This window comes from Andrographis paniculata, unplaced genomic scaffold (assembly GCF_009805555.1).
Source record: "Andrographis paniculata isolate CXL003 unplaced genomic scaffold, ASM980555v1 Contig86END, whole genome shotgun sequence".
Classification (NCBI taxonomy): domain Eukaryota; kingdom Viridiplantae; phylum Streptophyta; class Magnoliopsida; order Lamiales; family Acanthaceae; genus Andrographis; species Andrographis paniculata.
Genome location: NW_026137624.1, coordinates 6,363,074 through 6,387,762, shown reverse-complemented (window position 1 = coordinate 6,387,762; position 24,689 = coordinate 6,363,074). Strand labels below are relative to the sequence as shown.

The following is a 24,689-nucleotide window of genomic DNA, read 5'->3' as shown; positions in this document are numbered from 1 at the left end:
AAAATGACAATAATAAAAGCAGGAATAATATATGCATTATGTTCCTTTTTTATTATTTTTATCAAATAAAAATGGTACACCTTTTTGGTGGCTTTACCAGCCTTGCAAGGGTGTTATTTTTATTTTAATTCTGCTCTTTAGCTTTGTTCCCACAATTAATTTTTTATAATACAATTTTCAATATATATATATAGTCATAATATATAATATTTTATTAAAAAATAATATTTAATATAAAATATTATTTTTTATAGCATTAATATCCTATTATTCATACCCTATACATATATAAAAAAAAAAAACTTAAAATAAAAATACTAAACAAACAGATAGTTTATAATTTATAATAAAATTCAAAACATTCTTATTTGAAAGGTTTGTCTATTTGAGTTTTTATTAATTTGACTTAGAAATAGTGGTTGATGGAATATTTTAAATAAAAAATGTAGTAAATATACTATATTTTTAAGAAATTTAAAATATTCAAAATTTATTGGATGAAATCACTTTATCTGTTTATTATCGTATTAGATTCGTATTGATTTGTATATAAGTCAGTGTATGTGTGACAAAGATTTCTTTATTTTTACTTTTATTATTTTTGTTAGTAATATGAGAATCCGCCATGGTTAGTTCGTTACTTTTTAAAGTAAATTCTGATCAAATCTAATAATCTACAAATTAAATCCGACAAAATAAACTATGTTTAAAATACAAAATTTACGAGCGACGGAGTTGAACCCATGATCGTAAGCTCTATATTTTTTATTTGTTGAATAGAATGTAAAGGGGCTTTACTTTAAAGGAAAAAAGGGTAAGATGAATACCATTGCCAGCATGTGGGGAAAAAGCTACAAACCCACTCCAAGAATTTCTCCTATCCCATCACTATATTTCCACAATCCACTTTCTATTTTTCACATCGAATGGAATCAGTATCACCAATCACTCACCATTTCTCCTCCAAATCCTCTGCTCTTTGTGACTAATTCCGACCTCATCCATCAATGGCGGCCAAGGTGTTCGACGAAATGCCTCAAAGAAACTGCAGAAGAACAATCACTCTCATTTTAGCCTACGCAGTCCTCGAATGGATTCTCATCCTCCTCCTCTTCCTCAATTCCTTCTTCTCCTTCCTCGTCACCAAATTTGCAGATTACTTTGCCCTCAATCCATGCTGCACTTTCTGTTCCAGATTGGATCGCCTTTGGGGCTCGAAACGGCCCCCGAATTTCGACCTCGGCCATGTCTGCGCCGCGCACGGCGCGGCCATCTCTCGCCTGAGCTACTGCATCACTCACTGCCGGCTCACCGCCGCCGTTTCATCGTGCGGCGAGTGCTCGTTTTCGAGAACAGACGTTGCGTTGAAGAATTTCCATGAGTCGAATCGGTGTTCTTGCTGCGACGAATGTGTAAAAAACGAGGGGTCTATTGCGGAAGTGATCGATGCAGAAACGGATGGGGAGGAGGCCTCGGCGATAGGAACAGATCGAAGTAATTCCGATCGGATCAAGCCATGCAATGATCGCGAATGGAGTGAAGAAGACGAGTCAGTTTATATTACCGACATGCTTCTTCAGAATGCGGACTACGTCGATTCCGATAGGTTTATATGCATAGAGCTTATCGATACGGATACTCAGCCATCGACGGCGGCCGACTCGTCGGAGGCGCAACAGACCGAAGATCGAGCGATAAACTGCAAGATGGATGACGAGCGCGGCTATTTTACGATGGATCGGTTGAAGTTCAAAGTGAAAGCTCAAGAAAAGGCTCTCAAGGCATTGTACGACGAGCTAGACGAGGAGAGGAAAGCGACGGCGGTGGCGGCGAATGAAGCGATGGCAATGATCGCAAAGCTGCAAGACGAGAAGGCGTCGATACAAATCGAAGCGCTTCAGTACCAACGGGTGATGGAAGAGCAAGCCGAGTACGATCAAGAAGCTCTTCAGCTGTTGAACGATCTGATGACGAAACGGGAGAAGGAGAAGCAAGAACTCGAGCGCGAGCTAGAAACGTACCGTAGCAAGTCTTTCGATTACGACACGCCGGAAAAGTTTTCGGCAGTCGGAAATCGAGATGGGAACTCGCCTTCCGACATGGAGATAGACGGATTCGGATTTGATCTTTGTCACAAGTTCGATTTGGAAGAATTCAGCAACGAAAGGCTGTCAATTATTGAAGAACTGAAGGCCTTGGAAGACAAGCTGCTGTCATTGTCCGAAAACGGAAAAATTCACGACGTAGAAGGCTCGTTGGAGAAGCTCGACGCAGTTGTTAATCGATCGGAGAGCGAATTTTCCGCGGAAACAAATGCAGTCGTTATCCGGGAGGAGCTTCGACATGTGTACGAGAGATTACAAGCTCTGGAATCAAACGAAGAGTTCTTAAAGCATAGCATAGCGGCGATGATGAAAGGCGACGAGGGACTTCCTCTGCTCGAAGAAATTCTTCAGCATCTTCGCGGCTTGAGGTACGACGAATTCCCTGTAAGAAACTCTCACGAAATTCCATCAGAAAATGTATCGTAAACTTGCGATTATCATCGACGTTTAGGGAGTCCGAAATTCAGTATTCTTTCATGTTCTTTTCTACTACTACAACTTCGAATGCTTTTCCAACCCTTCAAGAACAAGAACCAACTCCATACCTTGCGGATCGACATCGTTGCGAGCCACAAACTCGCGCAATTTGCCCTTACTCCGAATCCAGCTTCTGCCGGGGAATTTCGCGGGCGTTCGTATCCTCGATTCCCGACGAACTTCCATCACTCTACCCCATTGGTACTTATCCGCATACATATTCGACAAAAGCACCGAAGCTCCCCCTCTCTCGTCGAGCAATTCGATCTTCCTCAAAACAGCTTCGCCGAGTTCCAACTCGCCATGAAGCCGACACCCGTTGAGTAAAGATCCCAACACGGCGAGATTAGGCTCCACCGGCATTTTCTGAACTATATCGTAAGCTCGTTCCAGCATCCCGGATCTGCTCAAGAGGTCGACAATGCACCCATAGTGCCGAAGATCTGGCTTGATGCCGTGTTTCCCGCTCATCGACTCAAAAATGATTAAGCCTTCTTCGACTAGTCCTGAATGGGCACAGGCTGAAAGAACAGCAACGAAAGTTACGTCATCGGGTTCGATCCCCGACTCTTTCTCCATCCACAAGAAGACATACAAAGCATCTTGCCCTCGACCGTGCACGCCGAGCCCTGAAATTACCGCTGTCAAAGAATACAAGTCCCATTTACCGCTATCAGTTAAAAAATTTCGAATGTAAGAGAGATCGCCGCATTTACAGTAGGCATCAATCACCGAATTCACAAACATCATGTCCCGATTGAGCCACCCGCCCTTCTCGAGCATAGCGTGGAAGCATCGGGTTAGGTCTGTATACCCGAGATGACCGCAAGCCGACATTGTAGAAATGATAGTAACATTGTTAGGCTCAGGTCGAGAATCATTACATACCAAGTTCTTGAAGACATGAATCGCTTCGATGTAATGAGATTGCGAGACTAGCCCGGAAATTAAACTCGTCCATGAGACCACGTCTTTCTCGGGCATTTCATCGAACAGTTGGCGGGCATCCGGCGTGGAGCCACAAACCATGTATGAATTAAGAAGAGAATTCTGCACAAACAGATTGTGATCAAGCAACAGTTTCACTGTCTGGCAATGAACCTGTTTCGCGAATTCGACATCAAATGTAGCCCCGGAAGCTTGGAGCAAGAACGGAAATGTATATTCATCAGGAACCATTTCTTCGAAGAGCAATCTTCTGTAGTAATTTGAGGCAACCACTGGATCGAAGGACGCGAAGAATCTGATCATTGTGTTCCACGAAAAGAGGTTAGGATTTTCGATCCGATTGAATATCTTAACTCCGAACTCTGATTTTTCAACCATATCGACTCCTTCCGATTCAACCAAACCCAAATAAAGAACACGGCTCATGACGAAGGGATTTGAGTTCAGACCAGAGACAATCAAATAAGAAACGAGAAGTTTGAGCTGATGAAAGGCTTTGCTCCATTGTTGCTCGAAGAGGTACAATCTTCTGTGCCTTTGGTACAACTGGTTGTTTTCAGCCCAGGCAGGAGATGTGTAATTGACTGTTTTCGAAAGGTTCGATGGTGGGGATGATAATCCTCTGATGCATTTGAAAACAGCGATGAATAGCATCAACGATTGAAGAATATTCGCGTTCTTATTCTATCTATAATCCACACTCCAGAGTCGATTTCTTCAACTAACCAAAACCCTCGATCAAATTTACAGAAATACGAAAACCATATCTACCACCATCGCCATAGAGCATTCAAATCAAGCCATATAAAAATCAAACAAAAATCGAATTTACCTGAAATGGAGAGATCGTTGCCTCGCAAGAAGAAGATAGAAATTCGCAATTTCGAGCGACTAGAAGAACAATGCCTGTTTTTTAAATTGCTTACCTTTTGAGGTTCAATCCATTCAGCACAATGTACAACATTTTTTTTTTATATCGTACACTCTGCTAATGTTTTTTTTTTTTTTTATATAATATAAATTCAAATACTTATTTTTTATTTAAAAAAATTATATCGAAAATTGGACAACATTTCTACAAGATTTTCGGGTACGTAAGTACCGACATTACGAAAACGTCACGAGCCGTCGCGGCAAGCCGGAGCGTCGCGATTCAGGTGCAGCTTGCCGGAGTCGCTTCTCTTGAAAAGCTTCTCGACAACTTCGTTCCAGTTGGTCCGACCATTTCTACCCGGCGGGTTTTCTTTCGCTCGGGGAAGCTCGGCGTCATCACCCGGGCTCGTCTCGACGTCTTTTCCCGGCGATGATTTTTCTTCTTCGGCATTGCCGGATTTTTCTTCGTCGGCGTTGCCGGAGTTTTCTTCCTCGCCGGATCCCACAGCGTGGGGAATGTTCAAACTCACGGCTCTTTCGAGCGCATCCTTGTGCTCCTTCTCTAATGTCACCTTCCGTTCGAATTTCTGCACCATTGGCGGCGTCATCGTGTTTGAATTCTTCTCCTTCAGACACTGCGCCGCGGCCGGGGAATAGTTTTGTTACTACCGAGGTTGTAAGAGCATCGATCGAAAGGAATTAAAAGACGACAAGGGGTAAATACTTACTTGTAGAGCCTTTTCGGCCTCCCGTTCTATCCAAATAATTGCGTGGTCAGAGGTAGCGTTGCACGACAAGACTATGTGCTCGAATCTTCCGTCCACGGGAATGGCTGTTCGAACCTCAGGAGGAAACCTTCCACATCTGTTATCGCCAAGCAGATGTCTTAGAAAAAATACGAGTTTTTGGACAACTCATCGGTACAAAAGCATATTATTACAACATAGGAATATGAAACCTGCAAAATTTTCTTTCGACGATGTGATACATCCGGCCAGGTGCGTATAGTCTTCTCGGGTCTCGGAGCTTTCTGCCTTCGGGTATGAAGGTATCTCTCAGACATACGAGAAACAACAAGCACGGCAAACTGTCCAAAGCATTAACGCCTGGTTTAGACGACAGTAAAAGAAATCACTCTGTAAAGAGGCAAACGCCGAAATTGCAAAATCATCGAGTGTAATAATTAATGACGACTGACCAGAAGATGGACTTGAAAATGTCTTGCAGCGGGGTCGCTGTTCTGGGCAAGAAATCATCCTGTACAACGATGTGTTAGAAGAGTGTTTGTTAGTGTAAGAAAATACAATCAATTCGTCGAAAAAAAGGTTTTAGCACAAAGAAATGCAAATCTAAATAAAAGGTAGGATGAAAATATATTATGAAAACTGGAAAATTGCATTTTTATTGATCATCAAAATAAGAGGTAGGGTCAATACAATGAATCAATATCAGCATGCTTAAATCTAAATAATGTAATCTATAAAAATCTCAAACTTAATAGTTAAAATATCTCAACACTTTATTTAGTGAGCTTTTTTAATCGAAGATATCGAGCAAGCCTAAGTGAAGTTCTAGCAAATTGATGAACTAGCATAAAGACATATAAACACGAAAAAATGCGACCAATATAGACGGCAACGAATCAAATCAACATAGTATAATCAAAGGCAACAAGAACACACACCTGCAGCACAACGGATACGATAATATCCGCATACTTAACCGCCAAATTGAGCGACATACACCGCGCAGGCGCCACCGCATAGCACTTCACCAAGCTCCTCGGAACGCCGCCTAACTTACTCCCGTGATTCGCGACGATCACAGCCAGCAATGCCGCGACTCCCGACCCCAAAGAATGCCCTGCAAACACCATCTTATACTCCCTCCCATTCTCCTCCCACAACCTCCGCAGCGTCTCCGACTCCGCATTCAGCACCCATATCGCCGATTTCAGCAGCCCGTGGTGCACGTAGCCGCCGTCGAACATCTGCATTCCGATCCGGTTATCGAGCAGCAGCTTGTAGTCACTTTCCTTAACTAAATTCAGTCCCCTGATCGCCAGAACCAGCTCGCGCTTGTCGTGATCAATGTAGATTAGGTACGGCGGCGCGTGGCCGTCGGTCTGCTCGTAGGCCACACGCTTGATCACCCAATCGGGGTTCAGTCTGTAGCCGCCGGGAGGGGCGAATTTGGGGCATCGGAGATCGGGCTCGTAGACGGCGAGGATGATCCGGCAGATGCGTGGGACCGGCTCGAACTCCTCCGCCGTGGCGGTGGTCCACGTGGCGTTGTCGTCGGAGCCGATGTAGGTGCAGCGCTTCCACGCCCAGCGCATACACCCGAGGACCACCACGCATTCAACCCCACACGACACAGACATTTCATCGAACAGGTTTTGTGCACCTCCTGAATTCAGAGATTTCCGATCAAATGAGGTGTGATTTGTTCCAAATCAAATTGAAATTAGGACTTTTACATATAACGTGGAGAGATTAAAAAGGAATCAAAAGCAGAAGAAACCTTGAGATTTAAGTAAACGCTTTAAAAATGGCGACTGATTCGGGATTAATTTCCGAATCGATGGGCTGTGGAAAGCTGTGGAACTGTCTGTCTGTCTGTACGCCTTAATTGTTAAGGCATTTCGCAGCGATTAATGAATGAATCACAGGTGGGATTTCGAATCGCGGCAGCTGACATCGACGATCGCTGTCGGTAGTTACGGAAATCATAGAAATTTTGCCGGAAAGAGGTGGGCATTAAAATGGGTTGAAGAAGAGCAGAAAAAACAAAGTATATTCGATGCTTGGCAATGGCCGAAAGAGACGCGGATGATGAACTGGGCCATCTCTAGAAGGCTCAAAGCAACCAAAGCACTTATTGTTAAAAAACTGTATTTGAATTTGGTTAGAAAAATGAAAAAATGAAAGAAAGCATGGCAGCATTCACTAAGGAAAAAAAAAAAAAAAACAAAAAAAAAACGTGTTCTTTTAAACTTCATTGTTCTTTTACAATAGATATGATTAATATATTCATAATATTAAAAATAATACTTTTCCGTCCATAAATATAGTCTTAATATGAATTTTAAAAAATATTGATATTATATTGATAGTTGATAAAAAAGTATGGATAAAAGATTTTTTTGGAGTATATTAGTATAAAAATAGTGACAATTGTGTAATAAAAATAAAAAAATATCGGTAGTTTTAAGGTGATATAGTTATTTATGAAAATAAGACTATTGTTTTGAGGTAGACAAAAATAACAAACAACACTAACACTGTTGTATTGAGACAGGGGGAATATTTTATATTAAACATTAATTTTTTAATAAATAAATTATATCATTTTTATCGAAAAAATTATATATATTTTTATTTTAGAATTGTTCAATCATAAAATAATTATTTTATTAAATATATTACAATATTTATTATCATGTATGTCATACACTTTTTATGGGAGAATAGGCATATGTTTGTTTTGGAAAATAATTTGAAATATTTTTTTATTGCAAGGTATAGAAAATTATATATGTAATATAAAAATAATAAATATATATAATTTATTAATTTAAAAAAAAAATATGTAGAAAAAAAAAACACAGCATACAACTTTTTATTTTTAAGAAAACATTTCTATACTCATTCTTCATTGTCAAAAAAACATTTTTGCTTTATTCTTTACATTTTCTTAGACAAATATGATTCTAAATGTTAACTTTATTTTTGTAGTAATATTTTTATTTTATTTTCTCAATACATTCATTGAACATCTATTTATATTATATTTAATATTTATTTTCATTTTAAAATTTACTATTACCAAAACTTGAATCTATAATTATGTATATACAGTACATGTAATATAGCATAGGGGCGGTTTATTAATTAATATTCTACTAAAGAAAATTATATTTAGGTATTAATTAATAATGATAAAGAAAACAGCATATGTGCTTTTTTTAACTTTAAAACTTGTATTTGACCATTCCTTAAAAAAATTGCATTTTGAAAATCACGTAGGTTAAATTAAAAGACACAATTTCATGAAGCCCTCATCTGCAAAATTCACCCACAGAACATTCAAGCGGGCAAACTTTATCAGACACTAAGAACCCAAAATTTCAAAGAAGTCCCCACAGAAACACCTAATCCAACTACTCCCCCAATAATTCCTCTTCCAATTTCTTATGTACACATACTTCTTCCTCAACCAAAATCCACATTTCATCAATGGCTCTAAAATTTCATCTCACCAATAAATTTAACCATGAAATTTCCAATAATATATATTTTTTTACCTATTTTTTTCTCTCGCAAATTCAAAACTCGAACCCGCGTAGAAAACTCTACGCAGGCGCTCTACAGCAACACGACGGCACACAACAAGCAAACCGCGGCCCAAACCACATTGTCGTAAACGAACTTCGCGCCGGTGCCCGAGCTTCTAGAATCCAAGACCGGGATCGTGCCGTTCAGCCGGGACCTGTTCCTGTCACTATCGACAAAAAAACGACATCTTAGTCATAGTCGAAGCGGGAAGATAAAATTATCGCAAAGAACGATAAAGAAATCGACTAGATCGTAGGTATAGAAGGTAAAATAGCCGAATCAAAAAGATAAAATTATCGCAAAGAACGATAAAGAAATCGCTAGATCATAAGTATAGAAGGAAAAATAGCCGAAGCAAAAAGATAAAATTATCGCAAAGAACGATAAAGAAATCGACTAGATCGTAAGTATAGAAGGTAAATAGCTGAAGCGAAAAGATAAAATTATCAAAGAACGATAATGAAATCGACTAGATCGTAAGTATAGATACCTTCCGAGGAAAATGCAAGAACCGTGGCCTGCAACGACGTCAAAATTACACAATTAGCAACTTCGATGGATAAAGCAATGTAAAGCATTCGATCTCAAACAACTAGTTTTACGAACTTACTCGGATTCGTAGTCGTAATAGTAGCCACTCCGTTGAAATCGCAGCTTCCGGAAGCCATCTCCATCTGATGGTAATACGCATCGAACGCATACGTCGCATGCGCGAACACGGTGTCCGGTTCATAACATGGTTGCCCTTGCTTCATCGACGAACAATCTACTTTACCCGGCCCACAAGCCCAATCCAAAGCCGCCTGCAGCATTTTTACGTCGACCCCGTCCTTCGGAATGCAATAAGTTTGATTCGTCGTATCATTAGCAAGAATCGAGCCCGAGCCCGTCAACCGGAGAATGTAAATGGGAGCGCCGTCGGAGTTAAATAAACCCCAATTTTTCTCCGACAACGGACCCGGCTTCTCGTCTTCGTTGTAGAGCTCATAAATGTACGTCGGGACGGCGACTCCGGGATGCTTCGGAGTTCCGCCGGTCCTGTTCAACACATGCTGAATTAAATAACTGTTGTAGGTGTTGGCGTTCTCCGGATTCGCGTCGGGCTCGTTCGCATCGCCTTTCGATGGCCATCCCGTCTCCGTCACCATCACCGGGACGTTGGTGATGTTGAGTTCGGCCATGGCGAAGTACGCGGCGTCAACCATCGCGTCGAAGACGTTCGTGTAGTGTAGAAGCGTGTTGGCGTCGACAGCCTCTTTGTTTGGGGCGAGCGGCTTGAAGAGCGCGTAGTCCAACGGGATTACGCCGTTGGAATTCACGTAGTCGAAGTACGGGTAGACGTTGAGCATCAAGTACGACCCCGTCGACTGCAAGAACTTCAACATCGGCGCCAAAACCAGCGTCAATGACCGGTTGAAAAACGCCTGCGACGGCGGGAACGAGTCGAGGATTACGGTCGACGCGAGCGGGGTCGAGACTTTGATTTGCTGCTCCAGGTTCGACGCGACAAGCGCCGATTGGATGTACTTGAGGGCATTGACGAGGAGAGGGGTGGCGTTCGGGAGCGACGTGAAGACCTCCGACCCGACGCAGATCGTCGTGATGTTGGTGGCCGGGTAATGGGCGACGACGTTTTGCGAAATCCAATTGGCCGCCGTCGAATTGGATTGGCCTATGCCAAGAAGCTGGTCGTTGGGCACGGTGACGGCGACGTGAATTCCCGAATTGGCGAGCGCTAGAAGCATTCCTCGATCGGCATTGTAGAGACGGACGTGGCGGATTTGTTGAGCTTTGAGGAGTGCCACGACCTGCGTCGGGTGCGGAAAATCGGAGACATCCGTCCCGATGTTCACTCCGACGAATCTATCTGTGGATAGGCATGAATGTAGCCGGAATTATTCGCGAGTTCTATTCGATCAATTCGAGCGTAATCGAAGAAATTGTATGTTTACATAGATACTTTTGAAATGAAATACACTATTTACCTTACACAGTTTCTAATAAAAATACACTATATTCTTTCGTAAAACATCGCATCATAATATTATTTAAACAAAAATTCAAATTTAACCCTCCGTTTTAAATCAATTTCGAACCACGGCCAAACAATCCGCAAAATTTTCTAATTTTCTCCAAAAACATTGAATCAAAAACATAAACTTTTGAAACTTACGAACACTATTTACTAACAATTATAAGGTGTGCTTGTTTAGGGGATTTTGGAGAATTCTTTGCTATTCCTCCGAAATTTCTTAAATCAATATTAAATCATTATACATTACATTCAATAACTGTTCTAATTAAAAATTTTATTTTTTCAGACACACAGACAAACACTCGATTCAATCCAATAATTGCAGAATAATTACAAAAAAAAAGCAGCCAAATGTAGCACAAAAGCAAAAGATGTTCTAATGTAGGTCCAAAACCAACAACAGCCATTAAAGGAATGAGGAATTTCTTCTCTTACTAAAAGCCAAGCAGCAAACTTTCATTCGGACAGGACAAAGAACAAAAAAAAAAAGGAAAAACAGAGCAAATTAACTCAGACGAAATAACATGAAGGGGTTCTTCAATCAGAACAAATGGCATTAGATTAATCAAAAAATACCAACAAACACACATCAGAAATGAAGAACTGTAAGAAAATTAGAATCGACACCATTAAAATAACCTCAAACCTAAGAACAAACAAAACCCCAAAAAGGTAAGAACTTTACACACGCTATATATACCTTCATCAGCAGAAGAAGCCGAACATGCCAAAACCAAAAGAAAGGAAACCAGAGACACTTCCATGGCGACGAAAGATGAGGAATTGGACAACGTTTAAGGAGAGGTCTGGTCTACAGAATTAAGAAGAAGAAGAAGATGTAATAAAAAAATTAGGGTATTTAAGGCAGGAGGAAGAGGAAAAATGGTTGAGCTAAGCTGAGCAGAAGTGAATCATCAATCACGAGATGTTCTTTGTCAGATTAATCCAACGGCTACAATTTTTCTGTTCTTCATCTGTCTTATTCTGTGTTCCTTTTCAATTTTTTATTTTTTATTTTTTATATATAAAAATTATTTTGGGTTCTTTTTAAACCCACCTTTTTACGTGCCCGTAATTTGCTTCACCTACGGTGCCTCGAGTGAAGTAAATCGCTTTGTTGGTAGCCGTTATGGGGTGGCTGTTGTTGCTGTACTAATTCGTGTACTGCTTCCATGCAGAGTTTTATTAATGGCTGCTGCAGTGCTCTGGGTTTTGTTTATGGAGGCTCTGGAGTCGAACGCTTGAGTCAATCTGCAGCGTTCATTTTTGAGAAGTGATGGTGTTAGATTTGTAGGGAGTTTAGGTCCCGGGAGTTGTTTATTGTTGAGTGGATAGCGAGGGCAAATGTGCCAGCAGGGACACAGTCTCTTAGGTTGTCGGAGAATACAGCTGGTTTCAACGGTCAAGTAATTTATTCCATTTCTGTGTAAGCATTATTTGTATTTATTTAAAATACAATGTATTCCAATTTTGTAATTTTTGTATTTTTTTTTTGTTTTTTATCATTCATTTTCTATTATTTTTTTAAAAAAAATATATTTAATCCGTTATATAGAAAAATTATTTAGTTTTGATACGAATTTGAATATGATATGTTTTTTTTATTTTATTTTTTTATATATATATAATAAAAAATAGAAAAGCTAATAAAAAATAGTATGTTTTTTTTGTTAATATATACTTACTTCTTTTATGAAATAAAAGTGAATTATTTTTTTTGTAACAGAAAGTATAATATTTATAAAATATTAATTACTATAAATTCAATATTAAAATGATACTAAAATTCAACAATTAAATGCATGTATATTGATATTATAGAATTTAAGGGTGTGTTTTTAAAATTTTGAAGTTAATTTATTGGAGTACTAATTAAAGTTTTTATTTTTTTTATTTTTTCCTCATAAGATGTTACGTATTTTTACATAAAAAATGTAAATATTCAAACTCAATATAAACTTGGAAGAAATACACCCTAAAACCTAAGTACTAATTTATTTATTTATTTATTTCTAATAATTGTTTTAGGGTGTGTTTCTTTTGATGGGCTTGAAAAAATTTTGATCTGATATTAAAATAATGTAGGATGAGATATTTTGTGAAAGAATTTTTTATTTATTTTTTTCAAAAAACGCAAAGTCCATTACCCGACCACAGGAACCTTGTAAAAAAAATTCTCAAAATAAAGTCACAAAAATCCGGTAATCGGAGCCGCCTACACGCGCCACCAATGCAAATTGGCGGCGAAATGCCTCATCAGCATGTGTGGCCGTTCGCCATCATGCTTCAATGGGCGATCGTTCTTTTTACAATGAATATGATGGTGGTCGGTGGGGGCGGTGTTGATCGGAGATGATCGAAAGCGAGAGAAACAGTGACAACAACGGTGTTGATTTTTGCGGAAAGAAAAGAGAGTTTTGAACGGAATCAAAATCAAAATCAACGGTGTTCTTCCTTCTCATCTCGACCTGGCCATTCATATCGCGTCAGGTCGGTTCTTTTCCCTTGGCACCCTGTTTTTAGCCAATCTGTTTGAAGGACTTACTAGAGTTAGCCTTCGTTTAACAGATAATGATAGTAGAAAATTAGACACTGCTGCATCAGGTCCTTTTTGGTTTTTAGAACTTTGGTTCCGTCTCTACTTCCCCAATGCGTTCAACTTAGGATCTCCGCCCACTATGCCAACATTTGAAAAACATTTGGGATTAGCCCTCAACCGACTCTGCTCAGGACGCAATAAACTTCAATCTTCCGATCCAATAATAACCGCAATTGTAACGGATACCCGCAGTAACTCTCGATTTTCTATGTATAAAAAATATGCGGGTTATGCTCCCGACCATTTTTGGCCCTTTCCAGCACCAAATCCTCTTCCGACTCCTGAGCCTTGTCCTCATCCCACCTATCCTTTTGCCTGGGACGTTGCCCTCAAACCCAGGTCTCTTTTTAGCAGCAAAAAACTTGATAAAAAAGGGCAGAAAACCTTTTACACTTTTAATTATGAACCTCAATTTATGGCGCGCCAGTTCGGCTGTTGCCAAGGTATCCCTGGACCCGTCGTTTGTCCGCATATAATTTTCCAAAGTCCTGACCGACGAGTCCTACCTAATTCAATCCCTTCGTATATCTCCCAGCTCACCACGTATATAATTTCCAATTCTTATATTCCTTTCCGCTCCAACCCTGAGACTGTAGATACATTCAATGAATGGTGGTCGGTTGTATGGCCCCTGATTTCCCCTAATGAGGATCGGTTGCTGAACATACTCCTTCCCCCCAAGGATTAGTTCTAGGGGCGGCTAGACATACTAGCACTCAACAACAAACAGCCGCCCCGGGAATCGGATCTAGTGTTCCCACGCGAAAAAGGAAAGCTTCCCAGCGGCAAACACCCCCGACCTCTGGGGCCGACCAACAAGCTCCAGCGGACCGTGGAACTACTAGGACGTCAGCGAGGACCCGACCCCGAATAGGTAATTTTTCTTAAAACTGTGAACCAATTCATTATATCTTAACTTTGATATCACTTCTTCCATTCACCAGAACCGACCTTGGTAACACCGACCACACAACCGACGCCACCCCCAGCCGACCATTCAAACGTACCTTTGGTCCAGACTGAGACATTTCCTCTCCAAACCCCTACTCCACTTCTCACTTTGCCAATGAGTAGTCGGGCGGAGGACCCGACGAGGAGGCAAACTCTTCCTCCCGTACCGAGGAGTGGTCGGGCCAGGCACCCGAGCAGGAGGCAATCTGTACCAGCAGTGCCTATAGAACCAGTAAGTTCTCGCTTCAGCAATACTTGGGATTCTAATGACCAACCTTGATATATTTAACAACAACTTTTCCATGATTTTTCACAGACACCTTCACCCATCGCATCAGCAGCAGGGGTCTCTTCTGACAGCGAGGGGACTACTTCCCAGATGGGTCGACCGCCATACATGGCATCAGACTCATCCATTTCAAAGGAAGGACCAACTGCCCATGCCGAAGCTGACCCTCAAGATGACATCCTTGATGCTGCTGATCTTGAAATCGTCCAATTGGGTGCAGCCGTGCCGGAAACCGAAAGTGCCCCAGCTGCGGCTATCTCAGGTGCTCCAGAGATCCCGGCTGCAGCGGCTCTAGATGCAGCCGCCCAACCTGCAGCCGCCCAGCCAGCAGCGGCACTCCCTCTAGCAATCGAGTGGCAGGCAGAAGAACCACCTGTGGCAGCCCAACCTCCAGAAATGGAAGAAGTTTCTTCATCCGATTCGGAGACTTCCGTGAACTTGGTAAGATTAAACCAATCCATGCCATAATGTTTCTTTCGGAAAACACTAACTCTTTTATATACTACGTTCCATAGGGACCCAGGTCGGCACCTCAGCGACCATTCGCAGCAGCCGACGAGTCGGCTGCCGTTATACCAGCTGTCTGCCCTACTCGACCGACCTCATTGCTGCCCCCCTCACTGACAACAGTCCGCCCAGAGGTGACACATATCTTATCTGAATAAATTTGCACCTCCCTTGGAATACTTATTGACATTGTAGGACTTGCAGGGGCCTTCGGACTTAGCTGTCCTATCGACTGTTCCGGTTCCAGCGGAGGCCCAAACTATATTCACTGAGGCCATTAACCGTCCCCTGTCAGAATTAGGATCCGACTTATTGGACAGACTCATTCAGACGGTTGGTGGCCTTCTCTTTTACACTCCGACGGAATCGCCAGCCGTCCCCATTCTGCATCAGCTGATGGAAAGACTTACAGAGCTCAAGACTGAAGTGCTAGTTATTGGACTCCTGTCAGCCGAAACCCCCCAGCCTGTCTTCGATCAAACAACGCTGGAGAATTCTCTGGCTAAGACCCGAGAATCTCTTCAGCAGACTACTGGAAGGCTGGGCGGTCTCCTTAGCACGAAGGCTCAAGTTGATGAAGCCATTCAGAAAAAGGAGGCAGAATTGCGGGAACTAAGGAAAGAACAGTCTACCCTGGATAAGCAAATTACCAATGAGCAGCGTCTGCTTGAGAGGTATACCAAGAATGAAGCTGAATTGGATCAAGAGCTGAAAACCCAAGCCCGATCCCAATTCATCATAAGATATCAGACGGCTGCCAATACCAGAAGGCTATCCAGGGATGAAATCAAATGGACACATATAAAAACTGCCCTAGGGGCACTGTTGTAATATTTCCCCCTTTGTAACAACATTTGACTTAGTAATATATATTTTTTTCTTTCTTCTCTCAAAACAAGGATCACCTTTTAATTTCCAAATTTGTAGGAGTCGAAACAAACTCCTTCTTTAAAAGAACACTGTTTCTCACATTTTAAGAAACACATTCGAAGGCATATTTTGAAAATCAAAACACTTGAAGTGTTAACAAACATGGTGAATGACCGACCTCATGTTCCATCAAGCAACTGGGAAGGTGTTCTTCAACCTTTCTTTGTAGGTAATCACCCTATTGGAGGCCATGCAGAAGACTTGTTACATGTACTCAAGCAACTAGACTTCAAATTCCGATTCTCCCAACGAGGTAGAAGAACCATTCATCGCGTCATCCGCCTAATGGAAAAAGTCATTGAAGGGTATGAACCTCTTCGTGACATCCTTAGTCGCATTCCTGATCTCCATCATCACATGGAAATGATTGAAAATCACGCAGCAACCATACTTCCAGATCTTGGTTGGGATAATATTTTTTCCAATCACCGAAAAGTCTTTTCAAGATTGCGTACCATTGTTGACCGTGAACATCAAGCCATAACAGACATGCAAGCACGTACCAATCAAGATCTAGACGACATGCAAAGCCAATGGGAAAGGTACCGACCAGATTTGGAAGATCTTATTGAAGAAGAACCAGAATTAATATCCACTCACTGGAATGAAAATTCTGATTCAGAGACAGAAAATTTCTCACAAATACATGATGACTAACAGAAATGAACCTTTAAATAGGTTCGAACCCCATAAATGGGTTCTGAATAATATTTTGTTTCAGGCAGTTTTGTTATCTGAAAAGGCAGGATAATACCTCTTCAGATATTTAGCATTAATACAATCATGTACTCTTCTTCCTTCATGATTTACAATAATGAAAGCGCCATTCCCAATATCTTTTTGAACAATGTATGGTCCTTCCCAATTCGGTGACCACTTTCCCAATTGGTCAGTTTTCTTATAAGTAGGAAGGATGGTCTTCCAGACTAGGTCTCCTTTTTGGAATGTCCTGTGAAGAACTTTCTTTCCGTAACTCCTTGCTCTGATTTCACTCTGTTTCACACTTCGACCTATTGCATGGAGACGGTTAACATCCAAATCCTCCAACTGTTGCAACATAATTTGTTGGTATTCTTTTGTAAGATCGCCATCAGTAAATTCTGTTCGGCCAGATGATACTCGGATTTCGGCTGGTAAAACAGCATCTTGGCCAAACGTGAGTTGGTAAGGTGAGAACCCTGTAGCCGTATTTCTGGTATTCCTATGTGCCCATAAAGCCTGAGACAATAACAAATGCCACTTTCTTGGGTTCCCTTCAACCATCTTCTTTATAATCCCAATTATAATCTTATTCGCTGCTTCCGCTTGTCCATTGGCTTGGGGATAATAAGGTGAAGAATGATGTAATCGAACACCGAATTCTGCCAAGAAACTAGAGAACTTTTCCCCTGTGAAAACCAGGCCTTGGTCGGTTGTTATAGACTGAGGAATGCCATATCTGTAAATAATGTGATTCAAAACGAAGTCTATCACCTCCTTCTGATCCACATTTTTCAAAGCAACCGCTTCTACCCATTTGGTGAAGTAGTCAGTCGCGACCAATATGAAACAATGATATTTCGATGAAGCAGGATGTATCTTACCAATAATATCCATAGCCCATGATTTAAAAGGCCATGGTTTTGCCAAGAATTGCAATTCGGTCACTGGCAAATGGTTTAAGTTTCCATGTCTCTGACATTCCTGGCAGCCTTTGGCAAATTGTATGCAATCTTCAAAAATCTTTGGCCAGAAAAAACCTAAACGATGAATGGCCCATCTCATATTCAGACCTGCCCGATGAGCTCCACATATCCCACCATGTACTTCTGTCATTACCTCTAGAGCTTCTTTAGACCCCAAACATTTCAAAAGTAAACCTTCAAATGATCTCTTATACAAAATTCCATTTATCAATTGAAAACGTAAAGCTTTCAATCGTGTCGCAATCGAAACACTCGCACCTGGATTCTGTAAATACATGATAAGCTCTGTTCTCCAATCGGGCACTGTTTCGCCGTCGGACTCCTGCCCGATAGTAACCACGCAGTCGGGCTCCTGTCCGACAAAAACTTCGCAGTCGGGCTCCTGTCCGATAGTCTCCTGCTCGACCATAACTTCGCAGTCGGGCTCCTGTCCGACAATCTCTTGCCCGACCGTAACTTCGCAATCGGGCTCCTGTCCGACAGTCTCCTGCCCGACCATTCGGTCACATATTGGGTCTGTCTTTTCTTCTATGCCCGACTTGACCTCCGACCAAATATCCTCCAGAATTCCTTTACAGGCCCTTTGAGCCAACTCATCAGCACGTTGGTTTTCTTTCCTCGGAATGAACTCAATTATTACTTCTGAGATTTTTGTCAATAACCGACCCACAATGTCCCTGTATCTGCGAAGATGAGGGTAATTGCAAACATATTGATTGTTTACCTGGTTAACTACTAATTGAGAATCCCCCCTTATGATTACAGACTGGACCTTCCTGGCTATTAAAGCCTCCAAACCCAAAATTAAAGCTTCATATTCTGCCGAATTATGGGTCATGGCTTCCAATCGTAGTTGCAAATTGATCTTTTGACCATCAGGTCCTTGCAAAAAGACCCCTGCCCCTGATTTGTTTCCAGAGGTAGAACCATCAAAGAACATCAACCATGTTCTGGTACTTATATAAGGTACACATCCGACCTGTAGATTATTCAAATATGATGAACAACCAAGTGGTCGGACGCTATCACAATGAGAATACCCGACTTGTGAAAATTCTGCTAAGAAGTCGGCTACTGCTTGTCCCTTGATTGCCCTCAGCGGGGAATGTTGAAGATCAAAAGGAGCCAATTTGATGGCCCACTTCATGAGTCTGCCCTTCATAGTAGGTCTTTGTAAAATCAATTTGATGAGATCCACCTTTGATATGACCTCAACTCTTCTGGGCAGCAAATAATGCTCGAGTTTAGTACAAGCGAAGACCAATGAATAACACATTTTTTCTGGCATAGTGTAATTCAGTTCTAGTCCTGTAAGGGTTTTACTGAGATAGTAAATTGCCCTTTCCTTCCCGTCATCACCATCCTGCGCCAATAAACAGCTAACCACTTCATATGTATTTGCCAAATAAAGTTTGAGTGGCCGACCTTGTTTAGGAGGCATCAAGACTGGAGGGTGAACCAATGCCTGCTTGATAGCATCTAAAGCCGTCTGTTGATCGGGACCCCATTCAAAAGCATTTTTTCCAGCTTTCAACAATTTAGTAATGGGTCTGACCTTGCCAGCAGCATTAGAAATGAAACGCCTCAAATAATTCACCTTACCCAAAAGACTTTGGATTTCTTTAACCGTCTTGGGTGGCCGACTGTCAAGAATGGCTTTAGCCTTATTGGCATCAATCTCAATTCCTCTCTCATGAACTAAAAATCCTAAAAAGCTCCCGGCTGATATTCCAAAAGCACACTTGGTTGGATTCATCTTCAACTTGTACTTCTTCATTCTTTCGAATGCCTCTTCCAGATTTTTCAAATGTTCGTCAAAACTGGAGGATTTAACAATAACATCATCAATATAAACTTCCATAGATTTGCCAATTAAATCATGAAAGATTGAATTCATGGCTCTTTGGTAAGTTGCCCCTGCATTTTTTAACCCGAATGACATGACTGTCCATTCATAAATACCTAAAGCCCCTGGGCACCTGAATGCTGTCTTGGGAATGTCTTCTTCTGCCAGAAATATTTGGTTATAACCTGCATAACCATCCATCAGACTAAGGATTTTATGCCCTGCTGCTGCATCTATCAACATGTCAGCCATAGGCATCACATATTCGTCCTTAGGAGTAGCTAGATTCAAATCCCTGAAATCGATGCATATCCTTATCTTACTATTTTTCTTGACCACTGGCACAATATTAGCCAGCCACTCCGCATAACGGCAAGGCTGAATAAAACCTACTTTGAGAAGTTTTTGGATTTCTTCCTTGATTTGAGGCATTAGATCCGGGCTCATTCGCCTTGGAGGTTGTTTGTAAGGTTTACAACCTTCTTTGATAGGCAATCGATGCTCTATTAGACTTCTTGTCAAACCAGGCATCTCTGAATAATCCCATGCTAAACAATCAATGTTGTTTCTAATAACTTCGAGCATCATTGTTTGTTGCTCTTTAGACAAATAACCACTTAACCTGATCACTTTTGGAACCAATTCGGTTCCTAAATTAAACTCCAATAATGGGTCTTGTGATGAAGCTGTTGGTTCTGTTTTTTCTAATAAATCGGGCCAACGAAATTGTTCATCTTCTTGGAGGTGAACATCAAGAATCTCTTTACTATTTTCTGCTTTATGTAATAACTGCTTTAAATAGAACTTATTAATAAGAGAACTACATACTTCTAAACTTGTATATTCCATAACAAACAAATTATATGGGAATGGGTGTGGCTTTATCATGAGCCATACAATACAGGTGTTCTTCTAATAGAACATCGAGTTCTGGCCAGTGACTTTATAACCCTTGTTTGGGTATTCCCTGGCCATATACAACCGAGACATCGGAGCCAAATGACTGGAATAAAACACTGACTCTTCAACTTGTTCTGTTACGTCGAATGGGTTGTCATTCGCTTCCATTTTGAAAACCTGATTTCCTTCCCAGAACATTAACTGCTGGTGCAGTGTTGATGGTACACATTGAGAAGCATGAATCCAGTCTCTTCCCAGTAAGAGAGAATATGTAGTATCTGCGTCCACAATAAAGAAAACAGTAGAAATCTTCTTTGGTCCGACTTCAATTGTGGCAACCATCATGCCTTCAGGTTTGGTCGGCTGCCCTGTAAAACTTGTCATTTCGAATTCCACAGGAGACAGATCATGAATTCCTTTCCCTAGCTTCTTGAGAGTCTTCAATGGCATAACATTAAAGACTGCCCCATTATCCACAAAAACCTTTGTGATTGGTTTCCCACAAATGTGAGCATTAACATACAGAGGTTTCAAATGGGAGATCGCACCCTCTGGAATAGGAGGAAACACAATCGAAGGTGCCTCCGGCTGAGGCTCAGAATCTGAAGTCTTTGCCCACTCTGTTTCCTCTAATTCATCATCTGCCAAGAATGCCCATAAAGGTTCGTCCATAGTATCATCTACCAGACTCGCCCACATCGGTTCATCTCTCATCTGATTAATCTCTGTCATTCGACAAGGAATTCGTGGTCCCAGGCGAGATTTAACAGATCTTGAACTTTCCTCTGTAGTTACAACTTCTTCCTTCGTCTTATTCCGAGATTGAACCGTCAAAGATTCTATACGGAATTCTTCAAGAGATGGATTGATGTTGATCCGTTCACAATGTTGGCATCTAAAACCTTTAATTATTTCATCTGCCATTCCTTTACCTTTCCCCTGTCCCGACGAACTTCCTTTGGCATAGTCGGCTGCGCCTAATCCGTCGTTCGGTTGCTTTCCTGAACAGACCCGACTGGACCGACTTGTTGGAGATTGCATGGCTGCTCCCTGCTCGTTGGTCGTTTGTTTTGGAAAGGCTCTAATGGACTGTTCTCCTGCCAAGTGGTCGGCTGCTTTTTGTTCGTCAGTTCGTTGTTTTGCTGAAGGAACTCGTTTCCCATACTTTGCAGCATACCTGCGTTTGGCATTGCGAATCTGTGTACGATTCATACCTGGGAACCGAGGATCTATATCAACTGGTAAAGGCTTTTTATTTCGAGCCCAATTGCTCCCGACCGACCCTGTTTTTCTGGTCGGGTGATCACGTACTAAAACCTTTTCTTTCACCTCCACATTAAAAGAACCGTCTGGATGGTCCCATTTTTCAGCGACTGGCTTCTCACAAACTTTGAGTCGTTCTTCCGGTCGGCTGCTGTTCGGCTGATTTCCTTTCTTTGTTCCGGGGCTTGCCTGAGTTCGTTCCCCTGTTTGTCCACTATTGGCCGAACCTTTCCCTGTTTCCGAACTTGGTTGGATGTCAACCATTGCAGTTGTTACTTTCGGAAACGGTTGCTGGTCTACACCTAGAGTGATGTATTTGAGCCGACCTGTCTTGATTGCCTTTTGAATTTCCTTCCTGAAATGAGTACACTGACTTGTATTGTGTGTGAAAGAATTATGCCACTTACAATATGGTCTCCCTTTGATTTCTTCTTTAGTGGCCAATCTTTGCCCCTTTGGAATACGGATCTGCCCATCAGTCAGTAGGATATCAAAGATTTCATCAGCTTTCGAACTATCAAACGTCGGTTGCTTCTTTCCTTCAGATCCTGGTACTGGCTTCAATTTAGGGCATACATAAGGTTTTCCAGAAAGGATTTCGGCTGCCATCTCTTCTGACTGATTAAAATCAAAGTCACATGTTTCTGTTCCCATACTCGCTATATGTTGGCCTCTATTACGCCTGTTATGCTGATCTTCCTCTCTGAACAAAGACTCTAAACGTCCTGCCTTGGATGCAAGATTTGCCAAATCTTCAACATCCAGAGCAGTGAGTGCCTTTCTTAAGCGAGTATGCATATTCCGGACCACTAAATTGGTCATCTCTTTCTCACTGATTACCGTAGGACATCGTCCCTTCATCAATCGCACCCTTTCTATAAACTGCGAAGCAGATTCTTCTGGATACTGTCTCAATTCTAGTAAATCAGTTAAAGAAACAACTGGTAAAGGATTGAAGAATCTAGCGTGAAATGCCATCTCCAGTCCTTCCCATGTCTGAATTTGTCCAGGAGGCAGACTTACAAACCACGAAAATGCCGTTCTAGTAAGAGATAAACCAAACAGCTGTAACTTATAAAAAGGGTTATTGCCAACTTCTCCTAATTGTGCTGTGAACAGACCAACATGTTCTATAGTGGAAGATCCGTCCTCCCCTGAGAATGCATGAAAGTCGGGTGGTCGAAAATTCCTTGGGAGAGGGTGTTCATTAATGATCCTTTCTGGGAAAGGTCTCTGATATGCAGGGCGGTTAGCCATCTGAGGAGTTAATCCATACTGATCCCTTAGTATATGTGCAATCTCATCAGGATCTACATGAAAGCGTTGATGATCAGGAACATGGAACGGATCCTGCACAGGAATATGAATAGGATCATGTATATATCCTTCAGGCCTGTCCTCCCTTGTATTGTTCGGCTGCGGATTGGTAACCCTTGGTCCCAGTGGAACATTGTTGGGAAAAGTCAAAGGAGATTTTCCCCTATCCATTCGGTTGGGATTTGTGGCACTTGGGAATGTACTATCCACGAATGATGGCCCTGCGAAATTTGCCTGTTGCCTGGATGGTGATACTCCTGGTGGAGTTTGAGTGGGTTGAAGACTAACCCTTGACAGTGCTTGATCTATCATGCTCTGCATCAGACTCTGTTGCTCACGCAACATGTTCGTTTGTTGCTCACGCAACATATTCTGCATAACCAAAGTATGCTGGTTGTTCATTTGTTGAACATAAGACCACCAATCAGTTGGTGGTTGTGGGATTTCCCCGGCATTTGGCACAATGGGTGGTGGAACAGATTCTCCCACCGGTGCCGAAGATGATTGTGGTTGTGAACCTGCCATATGGACCCTTCCGATGATTCGGCCGGATCTAAGACGTATGAAATTATCGCCGGAATTGGAATGAGCAATTGTGTCTTGCTCCCACTGTGGTCGCCAATTTGTTGATGTAATTTTTCAACAAAAATAAAGTAAAATTCAAAGATATAGAAAATATCCTTAAACTTGATTAATTAGTGCCTGAGATTAGGAATCTCTAAACACTGTATGGTACAGAAAATAAACTGGAAAATAAAAGACTGAAATTTAAAGTGGTGATCCCCAAATCTGACTTTGCTTTGTTGAAGTTGATTGAAGATGCCTTGCCAAATGATGATCCAAATCCTTAAATATTCTTTGAAGAAAACGTACTGAAAAACCGTCACCCGAACGGTTACAACGTCTCCTTCCCAACCGTCTTCCAACCCTTCTCATGCTGACACGTGTCCCCAGCAGACCAAAATTATCCCTATATTTCACTCTTGGAGCCGACCACAGACCTTCCGCTCTTTTGGCCCGACTTCGTCCTTCGCCCGACCTGCTTCTTCGCCCGACCTCACTTGGGCCGACCTCCGCATCAGCCGCCCTCCGTCTTTGATCAAAGACCTCCGCGTCTGTCCGTACCTTTTCCTTGCCCGACCTTCCTCTTGACAGACCTCCGCGTCTGCCCGACTTCGGTCTGGATTTGGATCAATTCTTGAGATCTTAACTTTCTTCCTTTTCCCGACCTGAAGGCCTCCCGACCTGCGGACTTCCCATCCTGATGACTTTCCGTCTTGAGGACCTTTCCGTCTTGAGGACCTCCCGACCTGAGGACCTTCCGACCTGAGGTCTTTCCGTCTTGAGGACCTACCGACCTGAAAACCTTCCGACCTGAGGTCTTTCCGTCTTGAGGACCTACCGACCTGAAGACCTTCCGACCTGAGGTCTTTCCGTCTTGAGGACCTACCGACCTGAAGACCTTCCGACCTGAGGTCTTTCCGTCTTGAGGACCTACCGACCTGAAGACCTTCCGACCTGAGGTCTTTCCGTCTTGAGGACCTACCGACCTAAAGACCTTCCGACCTGAGGTCTTTCCGTCTTGAGGACCTACCGACCTGAAGACCTTCCGACCTGAGGTCTTTCC

At 41.9% G+C, this 24,689-nt stretch overlaps 4 protein-coding genes across 4 annotated transcripts; 1 reads left to right on the top strand and 3 right to left on the bottom strand.

The window, feature by feature from the left end:
* The first annotated feature begins 806 nt into the window (after window positions 1–806).
* LOC127242130 (myosin-binding protein 2-like) lies at window positions 807–2,531 on the top strand. The gene has a single exon (XM_051261532.1). The coding sequence runs from the start codon at window positions 1,008–1,010 to the stop codon at window positions 2,529–2,531; it is 1,524 nt and encodes a 507-aa protein (XP_051117489.1). The 5' UTR covers window positions 807–1,007.
* On the bottom strand, window positions 2,524–4,462 carry LOC127242129 (pentatricopeptide repeat-containing protein At5g43790-like). Its single transcript, XM_051261531.1, has 2 exons — window positions 4,363–4,462; window positions 2,524–4,251 (listed from the first exon to the last, which is right to left on the bottom strand). The coding sequence occupies exon 2, from the start codon at window positions 4,182–4,184 to the stop codon at window positions 2,598–2,600; it is 1,587 nt and encodes a 528-aa protein (XP_051117488.1). The 5' UTR covers window positions 4,185–4,251; window positions 4,363–4,462; the 3' UTR covers window positions 2,524–2,597.
* A 95-nt stretch (window positions 4,463–4,557) lies between these two features.
* LOC127242131 (uncharacterized) lies at window positions 4,558–7,239 on the bottom strand. Its single transcript, XM_051261533.1, has 6 exons — window positions 6,927–7,239; window positions 6,088–6,812; window positions 5,602–5,660; window positions 5,362–5,490; window positions 5,132–5,267; window positions 4,558–5,038 (listed from the first exon to the last, which is right to left on the bottom strand). Exons 2-6 carry the CDS (start codon window positions 6,784–6,786, stop codon window positions 4,649–4,651), a joined length of 1,413 nt encoding a protein of 470 aa, XP_051117490.1. The 5' UTR covers window positions 6,787–6,812; window positions 6,927–7,239; the 3' UTR covers window positions 4,558–4,648.
* A 1,132-nt stretch (window positions 7,240–8,371) lies between these two features.
* LOC127242436 (glucan endo-1,3-beta-glucosidase 2-like) lies at window positions 8,372–11,661 on the bottom strand. Its single transcript, XM_051261976.1, has 4 exons — window positions 11,476–11,661; window positions 9,351–10,607; window positions 9,231–9,258; window positions 8,372–8,906 (listed from the first exon to the last, which is right to left on the bottom strand). Exons 1-4 carry the CDS (start codon window positions 11,537–11,539, stop codon window positions 8,771–8,773), a joined length of 1,485 nt encoding a protein of 494 aa, XP_051117933.1. The 5' UTR covers window positions 11,540–11,661; the 3' UTR covers window positions 8,372–8,770.
* Between the last annotated feature and the right edge of the window lie 13,028 nt (window positions 11,662–24,689).